At 43.9% G+C, this 21943-nt stretch overlaps 1 protein-coding gene across 1 annotated transcript in view; it reads right to left on the reverse strand.

Annotated features, from left to right (window-relative positions):
* The window catches only part of kif5c (kinesin family member 5C), a 47019-nt gene that overhangs the window by 23964 nt on the left and 1112 nt on the right, over positions 1–21943 (reverse strand). Inside the window, exons 2-9 of the mRNA XM_002935291.5 lie at positions 17781–17871; positions 12773–12846; positions 6175–6279; positions 4988–5036; positions 2752–2807; positions 1175–1262; positions 916–1040; positions 726–830 (exon numbers count right to left, since the gene is read on the reverse strand). Of these exons, the coding sequence (XP_002935337.3) occupies positions 726–830; positions 916–1040; positions 1175–1262; positions 2752–2807; positions 4988–5036; positions 6175–6279; positions 12773–12846; positions 17781–17871 (693 nt within the window). The remainder of the gene's footprint in view (positions 1–725; positions 831–915; positions 1041–1174; positions 1263–2751; positions 2808–4987; positions 5037–6174; positions 6280–12772; positions 12847–17780; positions 17872–21943) is intronic.

Raw genomic sequence — 21943 nt, forward strand, 5'->3', positions numbered from 1 at the left:
AAAACCCATTGGTTGCTATGGGTTACTGCTCCTGGGCAAACTTAGTGCCTGTTATTACTTAGGCGGTTAGTGTTCAAGACGTACGTAAGGCTCCAAATGGAAAAAAATCTACTCACTGTGGACAATACAAATACAATAAACAACTCCAAGTGCTCGTCCACAGAACTGGGATCTACAAGCTTGGCATCTCTGATACCAACTTCTTTTATTGGGTTAAACCTTTATGAAAAGGAGAGATAGCCTAAACTGGTACAAATAGGGACAATTGCCCTCTGCCCCACACATTGTTATTGCAAAAGTACAACTTCTGATGGCTTTTGGTAAGTTGAAGAGCAACAGATGGATAGATGAATAGATATATATATATATTATTGAATCCATAAAAAAATATTGTGGCCTAGGCCCCAGGTTGAGGGCACCTTGTGGGCCCATTAGGAGGTTTCCAGTAAGGGGTGGCCAATGCAAAAGTGAGAATCCCTGCACCAATGTTGCTGGGACCCCCTAACCCCCTATTAGTAAGAAACATAATCATGAAAGGACAATACAGTCAAAAAGAATGAGACAGAATGACTAATAAAGACGCAGAGAACCTGTTGCCAATGGTTAGTTTCTTATAATATAAAAAGGACATTTTTTGACCACAAAAGCATCTGAGAAGCAGGTTAATCTGGTCATTTTTTATTGAGTTAACGAAGAGAAAAAGGCGCCAGTAATGCATTACTTACAGTTCCTTCGGCTAAAGCAGAGATTACGTTCCCCAAAGCAGAGAGGGATTTATTGATGTTTTTCGCTTCATCCAACACCGCCCCCTCAGCGCCAGTCTTGCTGACCTGCCGGAGAGCACAGGATTCTCAGCACTTTGTACAGAATGAGCAGACACTGCACACACACATGCAATAGGCTTACGGGACTTACCTTTTCACTCCCGGCCAAGTCCACCAAGTAGAGCTTTCCACTAAGTTTTTTCTCTGTCTCGACATTCTCCTGCTTGATGTTTATTAAGAAAATACTGTGGCTTCTGGAGCTGTGCTCGTTCATATCTGAAAAGAAACACAGACCAACGTGCTGAGCTACTGTGGGTATCTATTCTAACCCAACCTGATGGCCCACTGTCACCTTCAGTTTCCCAATGGTCCAGCAGCAGATACTCACAAGGGGGCTCTTGGCTACTTACTTGTAACTGCAACATGTCTATTTGCCTTTCCTTCATCAATTACATCCATCACCTCCTCTGGGCTGGATACAAATCTCTCTGTACAACCCTAAACATGCAAACATCATAGTAAGGAAAAGTTCAGCCAAGTCACTTCTTCTAATCCATATTCTGCTATGGCTACAGCAGATCAATAGCTGATTATTCAGATATTGGGAAGGTTTATGAGCATGGCACTACTAATACTGATACTGATGAAATACTGATGAAATTCTCTTTATAGAATACATTATAATATTATATTATTATTATTTATATTTATAGAATACATTATAATATTATATAATAATATTTTATTCACTAAACTTGAAAGGAGAGAACAATAGAATATGTAGGAAGAAGATGACAGCAGATAGAAGGAAGATGAAAAGGGGAGAAAAGTAACAGGAGATAAGTAGATATGGGGGTACGGAGAGGTAGGGAAAGAAGGCCAAATAAGACAGGGGGTAGCAGACAAGAGCAGGTAAAAAGTAAAGAGAAATGCATGGAAAGGAGAAATAAAAGAGGACAGAAGGTGGGTAGGAGAGGTAAGAGAGGACAGAAGGAGGGTAGGCGGGCACAGTAGGTGAGAAAGAGATGACAAATAGGACACCTGGCTGAGGAGAGTGGTAGTAAGCACGGGTAAGGAAGGGAAGCAAGAGAAAAATATATATATGTAGCCTTTAAAGGTAGGAGGTGAGTGGGAGAGAATTTGGTGGTGAGAGGAAAATATAGGAGAGGATGGGCAGGGGAAAGGAGAGGTGGGAGAGAACAGCAGTTCATACAAAGTACTAAGTGAGGACATCAGATAGGAAAATTAGGAAAGTATGGCTGGATAGAGAGTAAAGGGAGAAGCAAGAAAAATGAATGTAGGTGAAAGTAAGAAAGGGATGGGGTAAACTTGCTTGTATGAAAATGAATGGCAAGAAGGCAAGCAGGAGATGGTAGCTGATAGGTGGTTTAGTAAAGGATGAGCATTGGCAGGAGGAGGAAAAGGATTTGGATGTTGGGGGGAGTTAATAGGCTGGGAGGAAGGCATGCAGTATAGGCAGATGGGAGAAAAAGTTAAAGTGGGCAGAGACTGAAAGGAAGAAAAAGAAAAGGAAGGCATGTAAAGGTATGGGTGGGGGAGAAGGCAGGCCGGGGAGTTGGGGTGGCTGGGGGGTGAGAGGTAGGATTTGAAATGAAGAAGTGTGGGAGGGAAATCTCCCGATATGTTAGAAAGAATGAATAAGTAAAGAGGCTGGTGGGTGCCAGGGTACGGTAGGTGAGAGGGAGGGCAGGAGAGGTTGGGGGGTACAAGGCAGATGTAGAATAGAATAAGAAAGGCAGGTGAGAGAGATACAAGTGAGAAACAGTCAGGAGGGAGAGGTAGGAGAGGCCTGGGATTGACTAGACCCCAGTTTAGATGGTACAATCCCCTTAATAGATGTTCAATTAACAAGGGAGGCAAATGTACATTGCAATAATCCCCCATCCATTCCCTCATGTTCTTATTGTGCCTGTGGTGCCGGATTTTCATATTGCAAGAAGGAAATAAATAGCTAATCGGACGATACCTTAACAAACGGAACTCTGTTTTTATCTTCATGGACAGCGAGGTTGGTTTTGGACACTACAGAAAGCAAGAGAGGAGTTCATTGTAGTTTGTGCACAAACACGGGACTGCGTCCCCGGGGCCAAAATAAATATTTTTCCCTTTTACGAACATGAAACTAGATCAACAGAGACAACTTTGCCTTTATCCATCACAGCAGTTACATTTATACACAAGCTTAATTTGCCCTGAAGAATCTGCTGCTTCATAATTTATATTCTTTCAGCTTATTTGTCTCCTTTCTGTCCAAAGGGGAAAGCATTTGCTTCTCAGCTAAACAGGGTAATTTCATTAACCCCACTTTAATCAGCTGGAAGCTCCTTAGCTCCTGTTTGTGGGAGAATTCTGCATTTTAACAAGATCATTTTGATGAAATCTCCGAGGACCCCGCCAGGCTGCAGCCCTGTGACTTGGAACGAGAGACTGGGGCTCTGAGACTGTCGGAGGAGAGGGGGAGAATCAGCAGTTTTCATGAGTCATATGAGACTGCTCTTCTGATGGTGCATTTAGAATCCCGTCAGTGCAATTACTCACTGCTGATTTCTCTATACGGCAGGTCACGGCTGACTTTGCCATGGGTTCATGCTAAGAATACATGACCGGCATCACATGCTTGTTTTAATTAGATATAAGGTGCCGCCGTGTGTAAGCAACCGACCAGCACAATAAAGGCTACAATACGTATATAAAGGGGCAGCGTACAAAGCATTGGCATGGAAATCATTTTGGGTGGTTGGATGCCTTGTTTCTTATTAGGAAGCAAATTTCCTTTATAATAATCCCTGCACCTTTACCCAAGTGTCTCAGGTCCAAAACAAGGGGATGGATATTTCTTGTTCCCTACTGGTTTGCTTACAGACGGAGGTAAATGTACAGGTATTGGACCCCTTATCCGGAAACCCATTATCCAGAAAGTTCCGAATTACGGAAAGGCCATCTCCCTTAGACCCCATTTTAAGCAAATAATTCCAATTTTTAAAAATGATTTCCTTTGTCTCTGTAATAATAAAACAGTACCTGTACTTGATCCCAACTAAGATATAATTACCCCTTATTGGGGGCAGAACAGTCCTATTGGGTTTATTTAATGGTTAAATGATTCCCTTTTCTCTGTAATAATAAAACAGTACCTTGTACTTGATCCCAACTAAGATATAATTACCCCTTATTGGGGGCAGAACAGCCCTATTGGGTTTATTTAATGGTTAAATGATTCCCTTTTCTCTGTAATAATAAAACAGTACCTGTACTTGATCCCAACTAAGATATAATTACCCCTTATTGGGGGCAGAACAGCCCTATTGAGTTTATTTAATGGTTAAATGATTCCCTTTTCTCTGTAATAATAAAACAGTACCTGTACTTGATCCCAACTAAGATATAATTAATTCTTATTGGAGCCAAAACAATCCTACTGGGTTTAATTACAGTTTAAATAATTTTTTTAGGAGACTTAAGGTAGGAGATCCGAATTACATAAAGACCCCTTATCTGGAAAAACCCAGGTCCCAAACATTCTGGATAACGGGTCCCATACCTGTACTATGAATTAACCTTAATATGTAGCCAATTGGCTGGTGGCCCCAACGTGGGGGTGGTCTGGGGCCCCTGGCTGCCAAGTTACACCACAACCACAAGATATCATAAATATGAGAAAGAATGATATAGTCTCTATAATCTTTAAAGGGAATAATGTCCCACTGAGAGATTTAGTTGCCCACAATAGATCTCTGCTACTGTGGGTGACTTATCGCTCCGAAAATGCCTTTCCACCGGCAACAAGGGTCAGTGGAAAGGCCTACTCATCACTTTGGTTTTAAAAAGTTACAGAAGGAGGAAACCTTGCACGACTTTGGAAAACCAAAGCGATGCGTAGGCCTTACCACCGGCGAGAGATCTATCACTAAATCTCTGTGGGACATTAGCCTAACTCCAAAATGCTTTGCATGGATGATGAAGTCTACACATGAATATACCAAGCTGGGAAAATCTTGACCCTTATGGAGTTCTGAGGAGGCACCATAGGGAGGTGGAGGAACAATATAAAGCCAGATAACTGCATGGACCATTAGAAGAAGCCCCCACCCCACCACCTAATGCCAACTGAGCAACCGTGTTAGTGGCTTCTCCTTACTAAAACACAAAGACAGGCACCTAAGCCATTTTAAGACTTTACTATGCATAAAGGCTTTGCTTACCATCCAACAAGTCCCTTATTTTGTCCAAATAAATTTCAAAGTAGGACACCTGGCCAAAAAAACAAGACAAAAACCATTGTAAAAATAATCATAATGTGTGCAGCGATAGAGACAGCTTTCTTATAGAAAATGATGCCTTTAGTTGGCCTTGTCACACTAAGGAAAAAGAAACAATAGCTAAAGAATTAAACATTATAGTAATAGGGAGATAGAAGCCTCATCGCAGTGCTCTTTGGTTCCTAGGGGTACAGCGCTAGTGCTTAGGCTAATGCCATATGTAGCATATTCTCGGCAAGCGGAAAAGCGTTTGCCAGGAATACGCCCGCCCTCGGCAAGCATTTTTCCGCTTGCCGAGAATATGCTACGTATGGCATTAGCCATAAGCATATAGGCCCTAGGGTGCCTCAGTTGGAGCACATCCCCATAAATGAGCCCGTAAGAAAACATAATTCAAGCAACTTTACAAGATACATCAATTAAAAAATATGCAGCCTTTTGATGATTTTTTATGTAATAATAATATGGTTTGGAACAGTTCCCTAAGCCCCGCCCCCTGTTCCCCTGCTGATCTGACTGACTGCTTCGAGACCCAAATAAAATGTAACAGTAGTCGCCTGTCCTTAGCCTGCCTTCAGCCTGCATCCTCCCAATCCCACAATTCCCTGCACACGTGATGTCAATAAGGAAAGGAACATCACAGTGCAATGCATTGTGGGTTATGTAGTTCCTGAATGCTGTCTGTAAGCTGTGTAATATCAGTGTTTTAGTCCCTCCTCCCCTGCCAGGATTTCAAATGATGCAGAAAGAAAGGATCTGTTTTGCATCTAGATTTCAGCACATAAAAATGGTATTTATTCATACGAAGGAACAGATTATATTGATAGGTATATTAGGGGTTTCTGTGTTGTGTGGGGCTCTGGTTCAGAAGATCACTAGAATAAGAGATACCCATGAACATCTCAGGTCTCTAAACATCCCTAAATATATATGTCTGCATGTTTCACTGTACAAATAAAGAGGAATAAGTACAAATGAGGATAAGCTCTCAAATAAACCTTCTGAGAAAGCCTTGCCTGTACAGGTTGACAAACAGAAAGTGACGGATCATTTTACCTCTGTGTATTCTGCACACCCCCCCGTGTGCCCCCTGTGTGCCCCCCTTATATAACATGCCACTTTATATTTACCTTGATGTGGAATTCTAGGTTTTCATCCATGGAATAGATGTGATCAAAGATGTCATGTGCAATTCTTGGAATTATTCCCATCATCTGATGGTCGTGCAGCTTCCCCTGGGAGCACAAAGACAAACGGGAAACTGCATAACCTGAGTTTCACATTAGTAGAGACAATGTTCACATGAAATACCCTGTCAACAGAGATGGAGGGGCCTATACAGCAACACAGGCAAAGATGACACGAACCAATCCGATGTTTGCTTTCAATCTGCAGTAGACCAGTAGATGGTGATTGGTTAAGTTAGGTTCCTGGAACAGGGCAAACTTTGCCCATATTATTTCTGTACATACAGCTGCACCAGATCTGTGTGAGCTATCAGACAGCTCAACACAACCTAAGTGACAAAGTTTTTATGAACATTAAACCAATAAGGTAAGTTACAGTTTCAATATGCAGTATAGACCTAGAAGTCCAAGAAGAAGACCTAGAAGTTCTGAATTCCTCCCAGGGCTTGATTTTTGAAGTCCCACAATTTACTATAAACTTGGGGTCAGGATGGTCCTCATCGAAGGGGGTTATGCCCTGACTGTCTCCTTGAAAACATGGGAGTTGCCATGGGGCAGGTCCTAAAGAAAATGACTAAAACTCTATTCTAACAAGACAATCAGCTAAGGTATCTCAAACACAGATATCAGAAGCGAATTATTCTATAGATGGTTCCTACATTGAGGAGACACAGCAATCGCACAATGATAATGTAATGCAGTGCTGTCCAACTTCTGCTGTACCGAGGGCCGCAATTTTTCCAACCTACGTGGTGGAGGGCCGATAATGGAAGCCAGTTTTGACCACTCCCCTTTTTGAAACCGCACCCACTTGAAACCACACCCATGTTATCACATGACCATACCCATATTAATGGCTGTAGTACAGCAAAAACCTGCCATACTCTGCCTGCCCTACCCTACCTGTGTGTGCCATACTCTGCCTTCCCTACCCTGCCTGTGTGCCATACTTTCACTGTGTGTGCCATTCTTGGCTGGTTTGTGCCATACTCTGCCTGCCATACCCTTCCTTTGTGTCTGTGCCATACTCTGCCTGCCCTACCCTGCCTGCATGTGCCATACTTTCACTGTGTTTGGCATTCTTGGCTGGTTTGTGCCGTACTTGGCCTGTGTGTGCCATACTCTGCCTGTGTGTGCCATACTCTGCCTTCCCTACCCTGCCTGTGTGTGCCATACTCTGCTTGTCCTATGATGCCTGTGTGTATGGCACACACAGGCAGCCTACAGTGACACAATGCTGGCACTGCTCCTACAGTCTGCACAATAACTATATATTAAAAAACTTTTTAATTGCAGTACCACCTCAGTATATGTTCTTTTTGTAGTGGGCAGGGATTATTTGTGGGTTTCTACGGCTCCTGAGGTGTGAACAGGGGAACAATGGGGGTGATTACAGCCTGAGCCTGAGGTGTGAACACTGCAGGGGGTGAACAATGCAGAGATTAAAAGGTGTGAACAACACAGGGGATTAAATATTTAAACAATACAGCCTGATTACAGCCTGAATCTGAGGTGTGAACACTGCAGGGGGGGAACAATGCAGAGATTAAAAGGTGTGAACAACACAGGGGATTACATATTTAAACAATACAGGGGGATTACAGCCTGAATCTGAGGTGAGAACCATGCAGGGAGCCAGTTAATCACAGTACTGATACCATTTAAAGCTTACACAAGAGTAAGCCATCAAAACAGCCAGACAGGTGGGGGGCCACACAGAGGGGGGTCGCGGGCCGCCAGTTGGACAGCACTGATGTAATGGACTAGGAATATCTAAACCAGGGGTGGGCAAACTACAGCCCGCTGGCCTTTTTAATCCAGCCCCTTTAAAAGAATTATGGGCCCTGATTGGTTGTGCCCCATGTGTGCGTGACGTCAGCACGCACAGGGCACAACCATATAAAAGGATGCAGCGGGGAGCCGGGGTCAGAAGCAGCCGGAGGATGGAGGGAGTCGCAGGTCGCTGGGGATGGAGGATGCTGGTGGGAGGATGCTGGGAAGGACGCTGGGGGGGAGCTAGGGAATCGAGCTGGAGGATGCTGGGAGGGAGCTGGAGGATGCTTGGGAATGGAGCTGGAGAATGCTGGGGGTGGAGCTGGAGGATGCTGGGGGTGGAGCTGGAGGATGCTGTGGGTGGAGCTGGAGGATGCTGGGGGGGAGCTAAAGGATTGTGGGAGGGAGCTGAAGGATGTTGGGGAGGATGCTGGGGTGGGGAGCTGCAGGATGCTGGGGAGTGGAGGTGGAGGATGCTGGGTGGGATGCTAGGGGAAGCTGAGAGGCCGTGATTTCTGATGGCAGCCCTGGGCGTAACGCTGGCCCGGCCCGTCTGTAAGCCCCTGAGCCAAAAAGTATGCCCACCATGATCTAAACAATCAAATATCTGGTATCTACAAATGCCCTTTGATGGTCCAACCTTTGGTCAGATCCCTCTAAACTCATTAAATGGCTACATATACAGGAAAATATTAGTGTATCAGGGTATCAGTCATGGCTTCCAGCATATCTAGGACAGCAAATACATATCCAAATGAGCATTCATTTTAAATGGCCATCTCCCAAATTCTCAACTTAAATGGCCTTCAGGCTGAGCCCCACTTCCAATGCTCCAACACAGTTTGGGAACTACTGTCATCTAGTAACTGTTGACCATTGTTCCAGACACAAAGGGAATATCTAGTTGAGCACTAGAAGTCTTCGGGTCCTTTAGACCAGCGTTTTTCAACCGCTGTTCCGCGGCACACTAGTGTGCCGCGAGATGTTGCCTGGTGTGCCGTAGGCAGGGCCGCAATTTTTACTTTCAAAAAAAAATCCGGGCCCTGTCATTGGTTGCGCCCCGTGTGTACGGGAGACGTTAGTACGCACGGGGCGCAACGTTATAAAAGGGCCTGTGTGCGGTCGCGTGTAGGCAGAAGTGCAGAGGCGGCGCGCGTGAGGGGAAGATGCTGCTGAAGCCGCCGAAGAGTAAAATGCTGCTGGGCACCAATGTATTAGGGGGGGCCAAGGGGCACACTGACTTATGGGGGCACTGCTGCTGGGCACCAATGTACTAGGGGGGCTGGCTCTTGGCACCAATGTACTGGGGGGCACTGCTGCTGGGCACCAATGTACTAGGGGGGCACTGCTCTTGGCACCAATGTACTAGGGGGGCACTGCTGCTGGGCACCAATGTACTAGGGGGCACTGCTCTTGGCACCAATGTACTAGGGGGGCACTGCTGCTGGGCACCAGTGTACTAGGGGGGCACTGCTCTTGGCACCAATGTACTAGGGGGGCACTGCTGCTGGGCACCAATGTACTAGGGGGGCACTGCTCTTGGCACCAATGTACTAGGGGGGCACTGCTGCTGGGCACCAGTGTACTAGGGGGGCACTGCTGCTGGGCACAGAGTTAAATTTTTTAACATTTTCTAATGGTGGTGTGCCTCGTGATTTTTTTCATGAAACAAGTGTGCCTTTGCCCAAAAAAGGTTGAAAAACACTGCTTTAGACTGATTTGCCCATGTATCGACACCCCCAACGAGGCCTACCCAACTGAGATCTGGCCTAAATTTGGGCAGGTTTGATTTTCCATTGCATCGGTGACCACATCTTTGATGCAGTCCTCAGTCCAACGGCACCTATGCCCGCCGGTTTCATTTGACCCGACTTAGCCCGATATCGCCCCCTTAGGTGGGCATATTGGTAGAAGATTCGCTCTTTGGCGATCTCGATCTCACCTTCTATGGCCACCTTTATCCAACAGCCACATCAACTCAACCTTTTCCATTTGCTACAGTGCCAGACTGCATTGTGAATTTTCACATATTCTCTTTAATATCTGCCATATTAACAGTGTGTGCAATGCCCCCCTCCCTTTTAAACACCCTGATATTATAGATAATATGCAAACTGCTAGCCTGTATGTTAAAGAACCATTTAAAGTGCAATTTACATCATAATAAGAGCTGCAGGTAACACTCATAAATTCATATGTTAACCGATCAGTAACCTGTTAGAAATAATGGCTGTCACCATGAATAAAACATTTTCCCTTTTTTCCTTTCTGCACATTATACTTGCTGAAGGACATTACTCGGAGCCGCTGAGAGCCTTACACAGCTAATTACAGAATAACAGCTTGTACTGCACTCACCTACAAAATACGTTCATATATAAATATACATAGTGAAACAACTATGATTTTACATACAGTATATTATATCTAGGAATAATACAAGGTACCTGCTCCCGTAGTGCTCAGTATTATACAGGGAATAATATAGAAGTCATGAAGACAAACTGTAGAAAGGTACAAGGCTGGAGGATTTTATGGAGGTCATGGAACTCCAAAGTATCTTGTAATCTCCTCATATTTTATAATACAGAGGCCTAAACAGCCCCCACTAGCCCACTAAATAGTGACTGTCTATGGCAGTGATCCCCAACCAGTGGCTAGTAAGCAATCCCCACCCCCATTCATGTTGCTTCCAGTGTCCTCAAAGTAGGTGCCATTTTTAAAATTCTGGCTTGGAGACAAGTTTTGGAAGCCCAGAGACACAGTTTTGCTCCAAGCAGAGCCTCCAGCAGGCCACATGGGGCTACCAAATAGCCAATCACAGCCCTTATTTGGCCTCCCCAAAGAACTTTTTTCATGCTTGTGTGGCTCCCCAACACTTTTTACACCTGAGTGTGGCTGAAGAGTAAAACAGGTTTGGGGATCCCTGGTCTATGGCATCTGGCATTTGCCAGAATCCACAGATTGCCAGTCCCACCCTGTTAGGGGAGGCCATTTATAATGTGCAAAAGTGCAGTGTGCAAAGTGCAAAAAATAACTGATGACATTACCAAGCCACGTTTATAAGGGTTATTTTTATAGGATCTTGTAGTTTAAATCAGTGATCCCCAACCAGTGGCTCAAGGGCAACCTGTTGCTCCCCAACCCCTTGGATGTTGCTCCCAGTGGCCTCAAAGCAGGTGCTTATTTTTGAATTCTTGGCTTTTGGTTGCATACAAACCAGGAGTACTGCCAAACAGAACCTCCGGTAGGCTACCAGTCCATATAGGGGCTACCAAATCACCAATCAGAGACCTTATTTGTAACCCCAGGAACATTTTTCATGCTTTTGTTGCTCCCCAAGTGTTTTTACATTTAAATGGGGCTCACAGATAAAAAAGGTTAGGGATGTCTGGTTTAAATGATAAAGGCTACTGGCAAAACCAATATCTTGGTCTTATATGAGGACTTTTAGCCTACAGTGTTGCAGACACGTTCAGAAGATGGTGAATATACCAATAAAAATATCCAAGTAACCAGTTATCAGCCTTGGGCTGTAGGCAGTGGTCCCTTTAGCTTGTTTTTAGCCCCCCATGAGAAGCACTTATTCTGCAAAGGAAGAAACATATTCTATTCACGGGCCATGTAGAGAAGCGAGTCCTGCATCTATTCCAACCGCCAGAAAATGAAACATCTGTCAGGCGCAGTGAGTAGCCATCAGACAATTCATTATTCATCTGCGGTTTTATTACATTAAAGTAGCGTTTCCTCCCTCGTTCTTATGCCAGTAGAACATTATAAATAGCACAGACGTTAAATTAAATGAATTTAGAATCTATTACGTTCCCTAATTGGTTCCCCAGTGGTCGGGAGACTTTATTCTCTCAAGCACTTATTTTATACAGTCGTTGGTACAGAGGCTTTGTGTTTAACAGCCATTCTACTGAAGATCTTGTGTTTGTACAGGGTATTACCCAACTGATCATTATCCACGAGAGTCTTTATAGGGAACATAGAACTGGAAACAAAAGGAAATTATAGGCAAAGGGAGGTCAGTCACATACAGCGCAGGGGGACCTGGGGGTCCCAAATACATGTTCTACCATAATACATACATAGGATTAGACTATTTACCATATAGCTTAATTTGGTTTCAACGCTATAATGATTTATGATACAGAATAGAGCTGGAATAACAGGAATATTTCGACAGTATATACCCTATACGTCAGGCAGGAACCCATTTTCATTATAGCCTAGGCCTTGGGTCGCAAAAGCCATAAATACTCTCCTGATATGGATCAGAGACAACAAAAAAAGAAGAAGAAGTAGGGGAAGAACCGGATATAACTGAAAAGAAGATCTAGAGAAAGCAGAATAAGGTCCAATACAGTAGACCAGCGCTGTCCAACTTTGTGGTAACCCTCAGATAGGACCAGATATATAGTAGGAAGATGTTGCAGAGAAGGGAGAAGGTCTAGAGAAAGCAGAATAAGGTCCAAATACAGTAGACTTACAAGAAGAACCAGAGATAGCAAAGTAAAGAGAAGGACCAAATATAGCGGAGTAGGGAGAAGTACCAAAGTAAAAAGACGTTGGGGGAAGGACCGGGGATAACAGAGAGTGGCCATGCCTTTCATTAGCAGGATATGTATGGGGCAACTACTTCTGCTTGAGTCTAAATACAGTAAGAGGGGGTCTGGGTTGTTGCCCACCCCCCCTGTTAAAATATGATTGAGTCTTGGTTAAGGGACAAGAAGTAGGTTGGTGTTGAGCAATCGTTCATTACCTCCATGGTGTGTGTTTTTCCTGAGGAGGTCTGTCCGTAGGCAAAGATAGTTCCATTGTAACCGTCCAACACATCTACAAGAAAAAAACACAATTAAATACACATACTGTTTAATAGAAGAACATAACGTACATACATGGTGCTGTTTATTCTTAGAGACCATCTGCCTGGGGGTCGAATGAGAGTCTGGTCAGGTCAGGGTGTGCAAGCTCAGCCATTACTCTGGAGCAAAAATATAATCTCCACATGGACAAAAGAATTACTTTTTGCCCAGTTTTTGTGTGAACAAGATGACTTTCAATTCCCATTGCAACTAAATGCCTTCCCACATAGACCTTTAGGAGCTGAACGTAAGCCTAGAGAAGTAATCCCCAAGCAGTGCCTCGCGAGCCATGTGTTGCTCACCAACCCCCTTGATATTGTTTCTAGGGGCCTCAAAGCAGATGTTTATTGTTGAACTCCTGGCTTGGAAGCAAGTTTTGAAGGCCTAAAGACCAGGTGTACTGCCAAACAGAACCTCTTGTAATCTGCCAATCCCTATTGGGCTGCCAAATAGCCAATCACAGTCCTAGGAACATTTTCATGCTTACGTTGCTCCATAACTTTGTTTTATATTTAAATGTTGCTCGCGGGTAAAAAAAGGTTGGGGACCTCTGTCCTAGAGTCACAAGAGTAGGTACGGGCAGCCAGCTGGCAATTTTTAGCCAAACTAGCTAAAATCTCCATGTTGCCTTGAAACAAGCTAAGTTCCTATTGGTAAAACCTCATGACTAAGGGTTGCATTAGCATAGTGGAACCTTCTGTACCTCCATACAAATCCATTCAGGCAGCCACTGATAATAAGATATAGTAACATAGTAAGTTAGGTCGAAAAAAGACATATGTCCATCAAGTTCAACCATAATGCCTATATATAACCTGCCTAACTGCCTAATTTGCCACAGAGGGGGAAATATGGACCAGTAGTGGCTGTACCCAACACATATGTAGCCAAACTGGCCGAGGATTAAGTCAAACGGGAAGATGATCCCATCTCAGCAAACCACATGACTTCTAAGGGGTCTGATGGGGGTCACAACCATCACTCCCCACTATCTAACTCATTTATCTTGCCAGGTATTTGGGAATGCAGAGGTGGTGAGAAAAAATGTTGCTGTGGGGCTCAGTCCTACCAAATTATACACCTTCCTAATCTTAAAATTAGGTTTCGGTATGATTTTTTTTAAAGGTAAAGTTTTATTGAGTTTATACATATATCAAACAAAAATAAAGGACATAAACAATGCTATACAATTGGTTGCAGTAAGTCAGTAACAATATTACAATATGGTGTCGTTACCAGTATCACAGTTTGTTAAAGTGATCTGTTGTTGATGGCAAGTGCATTTGTCAAAGGGGTGAGCTGATATAGGGAGTATTAGTCTATGGTAGAGGTTACATGCCCGAGGGGTCCGTGTTACACCAGTCACTCCATACTCTCTCAAATTTGTCTGCAGCTCCATGTGTTTCATATTTAAGTTTACTAACTGCCTCCAGAAAGTCAGGGAAGGTAAGTTATTCCCCATCCAGTGCATAATCACTGTCTTTTCTGCATAGAACATAAAAGTGCGGAGGCTAATTCTGGCTGCATTGGTAGGTACTATATCATCAATGACCCCTAGTAGGCAGACCACAGGGTCTACTATTTGGGGGGTACCAGAGCCAGAGTCCCCATTATATCCTTCCAAAATCTGTTTATAGGGGATATGTCCAGACCATATGTATAAAGTTAGCACCTGGGGTATTGCATGGGGGGCAGAGATCATCATATCTTTTGCCTATTCTTAACAGCTTTAGGGGGGTTATATAGACTTGGTAGAGAAATTAGTAGGTATGATGGGTTTTTAGCAGCCATTCTCCCTGTTTCATCCAGGCCCTAAATGTGCATGGCAGCAAACACTCAGGCCTCATATGCCACTTCCCAGAATGCACATTAGCTGCCCATACAACCACGGGGTGATGGATTCCCTGAAAATTAATCACCTATATATTTAATATATTGTTATTGCTATCATGTACTGCAAGAAAGCAAATGTGCACCTTGGCAAATGTAATGCTTTTTACTGTATAACCACTAACTCTGGTTATGATATAGGGCTATAATATCATCCCTTTAGGATAGTTACATAGTTACATAGTTACATAGGGTTGAAAAAAGACCTGTGTCCATCAAGTTCAACCCATCCAAGTAAACCCAGCACACCTAACCCACACCTACCAATCTATACTCACATACATAAACTATAAATACAACCACTAGTACTAACTGTAGATATTAGTATCACAATAGCCTTGGATATTCTGATTGATCAAGAACTCATCCAGGCCCCTCTTAAAGGCATTAACAGAATCTGCCATTACCACATCACTAGGAAGGGCATTCCATAACCTCACTGCCCTCACCGTGAAAAACCACCTACGCTGCTTCAAATGGAAGCTCCGTTCCTCTAATCTAAAGGGGTGACCTCTGGTGCGTTGATTGTTTTTATGGGAAAAAAGAACATCCCCCAACTGCCTATAATCCCCTCTAATGTACTTGTACAGAGTAATCATGTCCCCTCGCAAGCGCCTCTTTTCCAGAGAAAACAACCCCAACCTCGACAGTCTAACCTCATAGTTTAAATCTTCCATCCCCTTAACCAGTTTAGTTGCACGTCTCTGCACTCTCTCCAGCTCATTAATATCCTTCTTAAGGACTGGAGCCCAAAACTGCACTGCATACTCAAGGTGAGGCCTTACCAGGGACCTATAAAGGGGCAAAATTATGTTCTCATCCCTTGAGTCAATGCCCTTTTTTATACAAGACAGCACTTTATTTGCTTTAGTAGCCACAGAATGACACTGCCTGGAATTAGACAACTTGTTATCAACAAAAACCCCTAGATCCTTCTCCATTAAGGATACCCCCAACACACTACCATTCAGTAGATAGTTTGCGTTTATATTATTTCTACCAAAGTGCATAACTTTGCACTTATCAACATTGAACCTCATTTTCCAGTTTGCTGCCCAGTTATCTAATTTTGTCAAATCGCTCTGCAAAGCGGCAGCATCCTGCATGGAACTTATAGTTTTGCACAATTTAGTGTCATCAGCAAAAATAGAAACAATACTGTCTATGCCCACCTCCAGGTCATTAATAAACAAGTTAAACAGCAAAGGCCCAAGGACTGACCCCTGCGGTACTCCACTAACCACACTGGTCCAATTAGAAAATGTTCCATTTACAACCACTCTTTGTACTCTATCCTTCAGCCAGTTCTCTATCCAATTACAAATATTATGTTCTAGGCCAATATTCCTTAATTTGATCATTAACCTTCTGTGAGGTACTGTATCAAACGCTTTAGCAAAGTCCAAGTAGATGACATCAACTGCCATTCCAGCATCAAGGTTCCTACTCACCTCCTCATAAAAGGCAACTAAATTAGTCTGGCAAGATCTGTTACGCATAAAACCATGCTGGCACAAACTAATAGTATTGTGAACTGCAATGTATTCAAGTACCCTATCCCTTATTACCCCTTCCAAAAGTTTTCCTACTACTGATGTCAGACTACCAAAAGTTTTCCTACTATGGAAACACCCACTGCATGGCTACATGAAATCCGGTAGTGAAGCAGGAATTGTCCATAATGTAGGGGCAATCGTTTCATGACAGGACCAGTGTGAAGCTGTGGGTAGAAAACAGCATATGGATTGGAAAGGACCTGCAGCCCCAGACCGATGTCCAACCCCCCCACCGCTATAATTACCAAACACTGCCGCTCAGGTATTGATCAGCCCCTCATTACAAGTCCCCAGCTGAATCGCTAATTTATTCAGAAGGCAAATGACTGAAGGGCTTTAACGATCCGAGCCACCAGCTACTCAGCAGTAACCATGGCTTCCATGCACAAGAGGCTCCATTGTAAGGGGGGGGGGGTTCAGGGGAGTGGAGAATGCTCTATAATGGCATCTATACAAGAAACCAGCATATAAACACCGGGTGTAGGTTTCTGGGGTTCCGACTGGCTGTCAAAATTCATAGTACAAATTGAACCAAAAATCAGCTTACTCCATATTTATTATTATCCTATATTATTTATACCCTACTGCATAGCATTGTACAGCGTATTGCCGTGAATCCTCGCTACTGCAGAGCTTACAATCACTACATGCCAACCACAAAAATACACATTAGGTTTAACTAGACCTTTTAATCCAAAGCAGGGAGCAGATACAAGCGCCTACTGCATTGACCCTTGTGTTATTGCTATTGCACCTAGTCCTTTGTAAATGAGCCCTATAAAGAACATAGAAACTCCATATCCTGATCAGTACCCCAGCACTTATAAACACTGGTCCAGACATTAGGGGAGGGGCAATTTCTCCCCCCCCCCCCAACACTGTGGGACTATATAATGAGCTGTGCATAATAAATACCTACTCCCTGCTTCCAATCAGTCCAATAAATTATCAGTGTTTAATTATACAGAAGGAAATAAGAGTCAGTAAATAATTGTTGTCCCCTGCAGAGCCCACCCGTTGGGATGGAGCAATTGCAATAAATTGACATAAGCACTATGATTTTGGGTTAAACAATAGGAAAATGTTGTTTCTCCATTTAAAGGTACAGTAACACAAACCTTACAAGTGTCATGATAATCCAGTATGAACTCTGCCTACCAGATAGGTAAGCCTGGGGGTCCCCAGTATGCACAAAACCTTTAGAACATGGAGCATGCTGGGAATCAGGTCTGAACTGGGATTCAAAATAGGCCCTGGCATTTCAGTTACACAGAGGCACAAACAGCCCCCCACCGGCCCAATCAATAGTGACTGTCTATGGCATCTTACAGCAGCCCCTCTGGCATTCGCCGGAACCCACAGGGCAATGCAGTTATGGAAGTCTGGAACCTTAAGGGAACATAAATGGATATGGAATAAATCATGACATAAATATTTGGAATATGGAGGCATGGCTCACCTTTGACAATCTGCTTGGCGCAGGCGCTGTACACGTGCTCCTGGGTGGTGTTGGAGGGGAACACCTTATCGAACACATAAGGCTTGGATGGCTGCAGGGAACACACAACAGGTTTATCAGATGCAGAACGATGCACAAAGCCCTTTTCGCCTACAGCATTGTCAGAACAACACAATGGGAGGATTCTGGGACTTATGAAACACAATGGGGCTCATAGCAACTAAGATATAATTACCCCTTATGGGGCTCTTATCAGAGCCCCATTCAGCAGGCACAGATGGTGCTGAGGGGAGGGGGTGCAGAACTCATAAGCCGTTGGCTCTTTGGGGTGTGGGCCTTCCACTGTGGTCTACATTTTACTGTACTGAACCAGCCGGGTCTCCATAGTAAGAGAAGCACTGGGGACTATTTAGGTTTGTTTTGTTAAAACCCTACAGTTGAGGGAGAGGTTTCTGCTGTTTAATCCAATATATTTGGATTGATAGATGTATTTCCTAGCACATTAGTACAGGTATAGGACCTGTTAACCAGAATGCTCGGGACCAAGGGCATTACGGTTAAGAGGTCTTTCCGTAATTTGGATCTCTATACCTTAAGTCTACTAAAAAATCAATAAAACATTAATTAAACCCAATAGGATTGTTTTGCATTCAATAAGGGGTAATTATATCTTAGTTGGGATCAAGTACAGGTACTGTTTTATTATTACAGAGAAAAGGGAATCATTTAACCATTAAATAAACCCAATAGGGCTGTTCTGCCCCCAATAAGGGGTAATTATATCTTAGTTGGGATCAAGTACAGGTACTGTTTTATTATTACAGAGAAAAGGGAATCATTTAACCATTAAATAAACCCAATAGGGCGGTTCTGCCCCCAATAAGGGGTAATTATATCTTAGTTGGGATCAAGTACAGGTACTGTTTTATTATTACAGAGAAAAGGGAATCATTTAACCATGAAATAAACCCAATAGGGCTGTTCTGCCCCCAATAAGGGGTAATTATATCTTAGTTGGGATCATGTACAGGTACTGTTTTATTATTACAGAGAAAAGGGAATCATTTAACCATTAAATAAACCCAATAGGGCTGTTCTGCCCCCAATAAGGGGTAATTATATCTTAGTTGGGATCATGTACAGGTACTGTTTTATTATTACAGAGAAAAGGGAATCATTTAACCATGAAATAAACCCAATAGGGCTGTTCTGCCCCCAATAAGGGGTAATTATATCTTAGTTGGGATCAAGTACAAGGTACTGTTTTATTATTACAGAGAAAAGGGAATCATTTAACCATTAAATAAACCCAATAGGGCTGTTCTGCCCCCAATAAGGGGTAATTATATCTTAGTTGGGATCATGTACAGGTAAGGTTTTATTATTACAGAGAAAAAGGAAATCAGTTTTAAAATTCTAAATTATTTGATTAAAATGGAGTCTATGGGAGACAGGCTTTCCCTAATTCGGAGCTTTCTGGATAACGGGTTTCCGGATAAGGGATCCAATACCTGTATATTATATTCCAAAGCTGGGGAGGACCTGGATAGCCAAACCAATGGTGTCTGCCGCGACTTCAGAAAAGTTCATATTAAGTTACCCTTTACAAGCATTTTTTTTTTTGTCCCTAGTTCTACTAAAATTGCCAAGCAACTGTTTTAAGGAGAAATCTCTACCGGTCACTAGCGGAACATTATATCACGGAGCTTTCCAGCAAGCTGGCAACTTTCTTTATCTCATTAACGCTTGTGGTCGAGGCTCTTGTCTCTATAATTGGCTGGATATTTCCCTGTGCTGCATGGCGCCGGCTCCGCTCAGCAGAGCAATTTCATCCACTGCTGATAAGAAATAAATAACACAGTGCAGGTTAACCCTCTCTATATACTATACCTTCCCACCTTTCTAATGAGTTATACCAACACACAACCCTGATTCCCCCAAACCCTAATTCTTTACTAAGTCCCCCATGTTGGGATCAGCAATTTCCAGGAGGCGTCCTGATGGATGCACAGGTTATATACAGTGGGGGTCATTTACACATACCCCGGGTGCAAGTGCAACACCACTAACAGGTGCAGATTGTGCCCCTTACTGCTCATGTATGTCATCCTTACCTGAACCCCCATATAAAAACAGCTCTGTGCTAATGCAAAGATTGCACAAATTAAGGTGAATTGCAAACCCAGCGCTGAGCTGTGGCCAACACTTAATGGCTATTCAGAAGGAAGCCATAACCACAGAATCACAGCGTGCTGCATCTGGGATAAACACTGCGCAGCAATATGCTCACCTGTACAATTAAATCTCACGGTTCCTAACGAGCAGCTTTGTCATTGTTTGTCAAGTTTGTCATTGAGAAATCACCCCACAAAAGAAAAGAATATTTGTCAAGGATTTTGCCTAATGCCCCTCAACTGTTCAAAAATTGGTATATAACCCCACTGGCCAAGCCTGGGCCACTGTCTGACCAAGAAGGGTCTAAGACCCCATTTCCATTTGACCTGCCACTATTTAGGGGTGGCTAAACTGTACAACACACACCCCAATCCTAATTTCCTTCAACAGTCCTACAGAACGGTTAAGGGGCCATTTGTCCAGTAATGAAACCCTCCCCTCCTACTAATCTCTACACCGAGATGGAGTAGAAAAGGCACACTAGCCTGGGGCAGGAGTGAACACTAGGGGGAGTTAAACAAATTTGACCCCCCCCTCCTTCTGCCAGTTAAGCTGTTAAGCTCTCCCCACGTGCATCTAGATAGTCAGCTCTGTTGACCAATAAATTCACTACCAATCTCTCATCAACTTGTCTGTCAGGAAATGACACAAATCACTGTTCAGCAGCCCAAAGGATAACGTAAGCACGGCCAATCATCATCTGTGGGCAGCAAACTCACAATACGATCATGTGTCCCACTGGGCTGGTCTGGTTCTGACTTGGTACTAGGGACGCACCCAATCCAGGATTCAGTTCGGTATTTGGCAAATATTCTGCCCTTTTCAGCAGGATTCGGATTTGGCCGAATTGAAGTGTCTGGCCTAACCAAAAACCCAATCCTTGACTTTTGGTAACAAGAACACAAAAGTAAAAATTAGGATTCAGTTTGATATTCAGCTGAATCTTTCAAAAAGGATTTGGGGTTCGGCTGAACCCAAACATAATAGATTGGGTGCATCCCTACTTGGTACCATGGAAGCAATTTCCCAACTAAAACCCGTACAGTAATACTGTGAATTGATCCTTTACAGGTAACTGAAAAGCAAGGGCAAGTCAAGGATTCAGGACACAGAAGGCCCTTATTGAGGTGGAAGCAATATGGCAGCTTTATTTTGTATCTATAACCAGATCTTTCCTGAACCTGCTCTGTGTAACTGGGCTCTGCGTCGCAAGAGGTTCTGCAGCTACTCCTGCATTGCATCCTCAGTCAGACCGGTAAGGCCCTTATTTACATTCCCCCACCTCAGCCAGCTCTTGTCCTACAAGAAACCCCCCTTGTCTCCAAGGGAAAGGACAGGGATGGGGGGGTGGGACGTCAATCAGCTGATTCTCTGCAGAAGGGAGGCTGCGCATGTCCCAATGGTGACGTCATGGGCTCAATGCTGGGGAGGCTGCCAGGGAACCAGGGCTGCTGATCTGCAGTGGGGGGGGGTGGGGGGGGGGGACAGACGGTGCCCGGGGCTGGTGATTGAATGGTTTCTGACTGGCAGGATTAAATAACAAAGTAACCAGTTGTAATCCACCAGTCAGTGCCCCCTACCCTGGGCTGCCATCTGTGCCCAGCCAGCCAAAGTCTTTGCACAATGAATGGAGGCACAGCAGGAGGGCAAAGCATTAACGCAGGGACGGCTGTCCAGTCCAGCTGGCATTGAACTACATCTCCCAAAATTCTGCAGTAGAGATGTTATGGTTCAACAACAACAGCAGCCAGAGGGCCACGTCTCTATGCACTAGGGACTAGGAGTTAATGTGCTCCCATCATAAGTGCATCATGAGGGCCACTGGCATCCAGAGAGTTAACAGCACAGTCTAAGGAATACACTGAATAAATACAGTTCTGGGCTCCACAGCCGGGCCCCTTGGATCTCACCCTTTGCCTCTTGCCCTATTGGAGTCACCAGAACGACATCACAGGGCCATTCAGACCCACGTGGGGTGCAGATGTGTC

The sequence above is a fragment of the Xenopus tropicalis genome, chromosome 9 (assembly GCF_000004195.4).
Source record: "Xenopus tropicalis strain Nigerian chromosome 9, UCB_Xtro_10.0, whole genome shotgun sequence".
NCBI lineage: Eukaryota > Metazoa > Chordata > Amphibia > Anura > Pipidae > Xenopus > Xenopus tropicalis.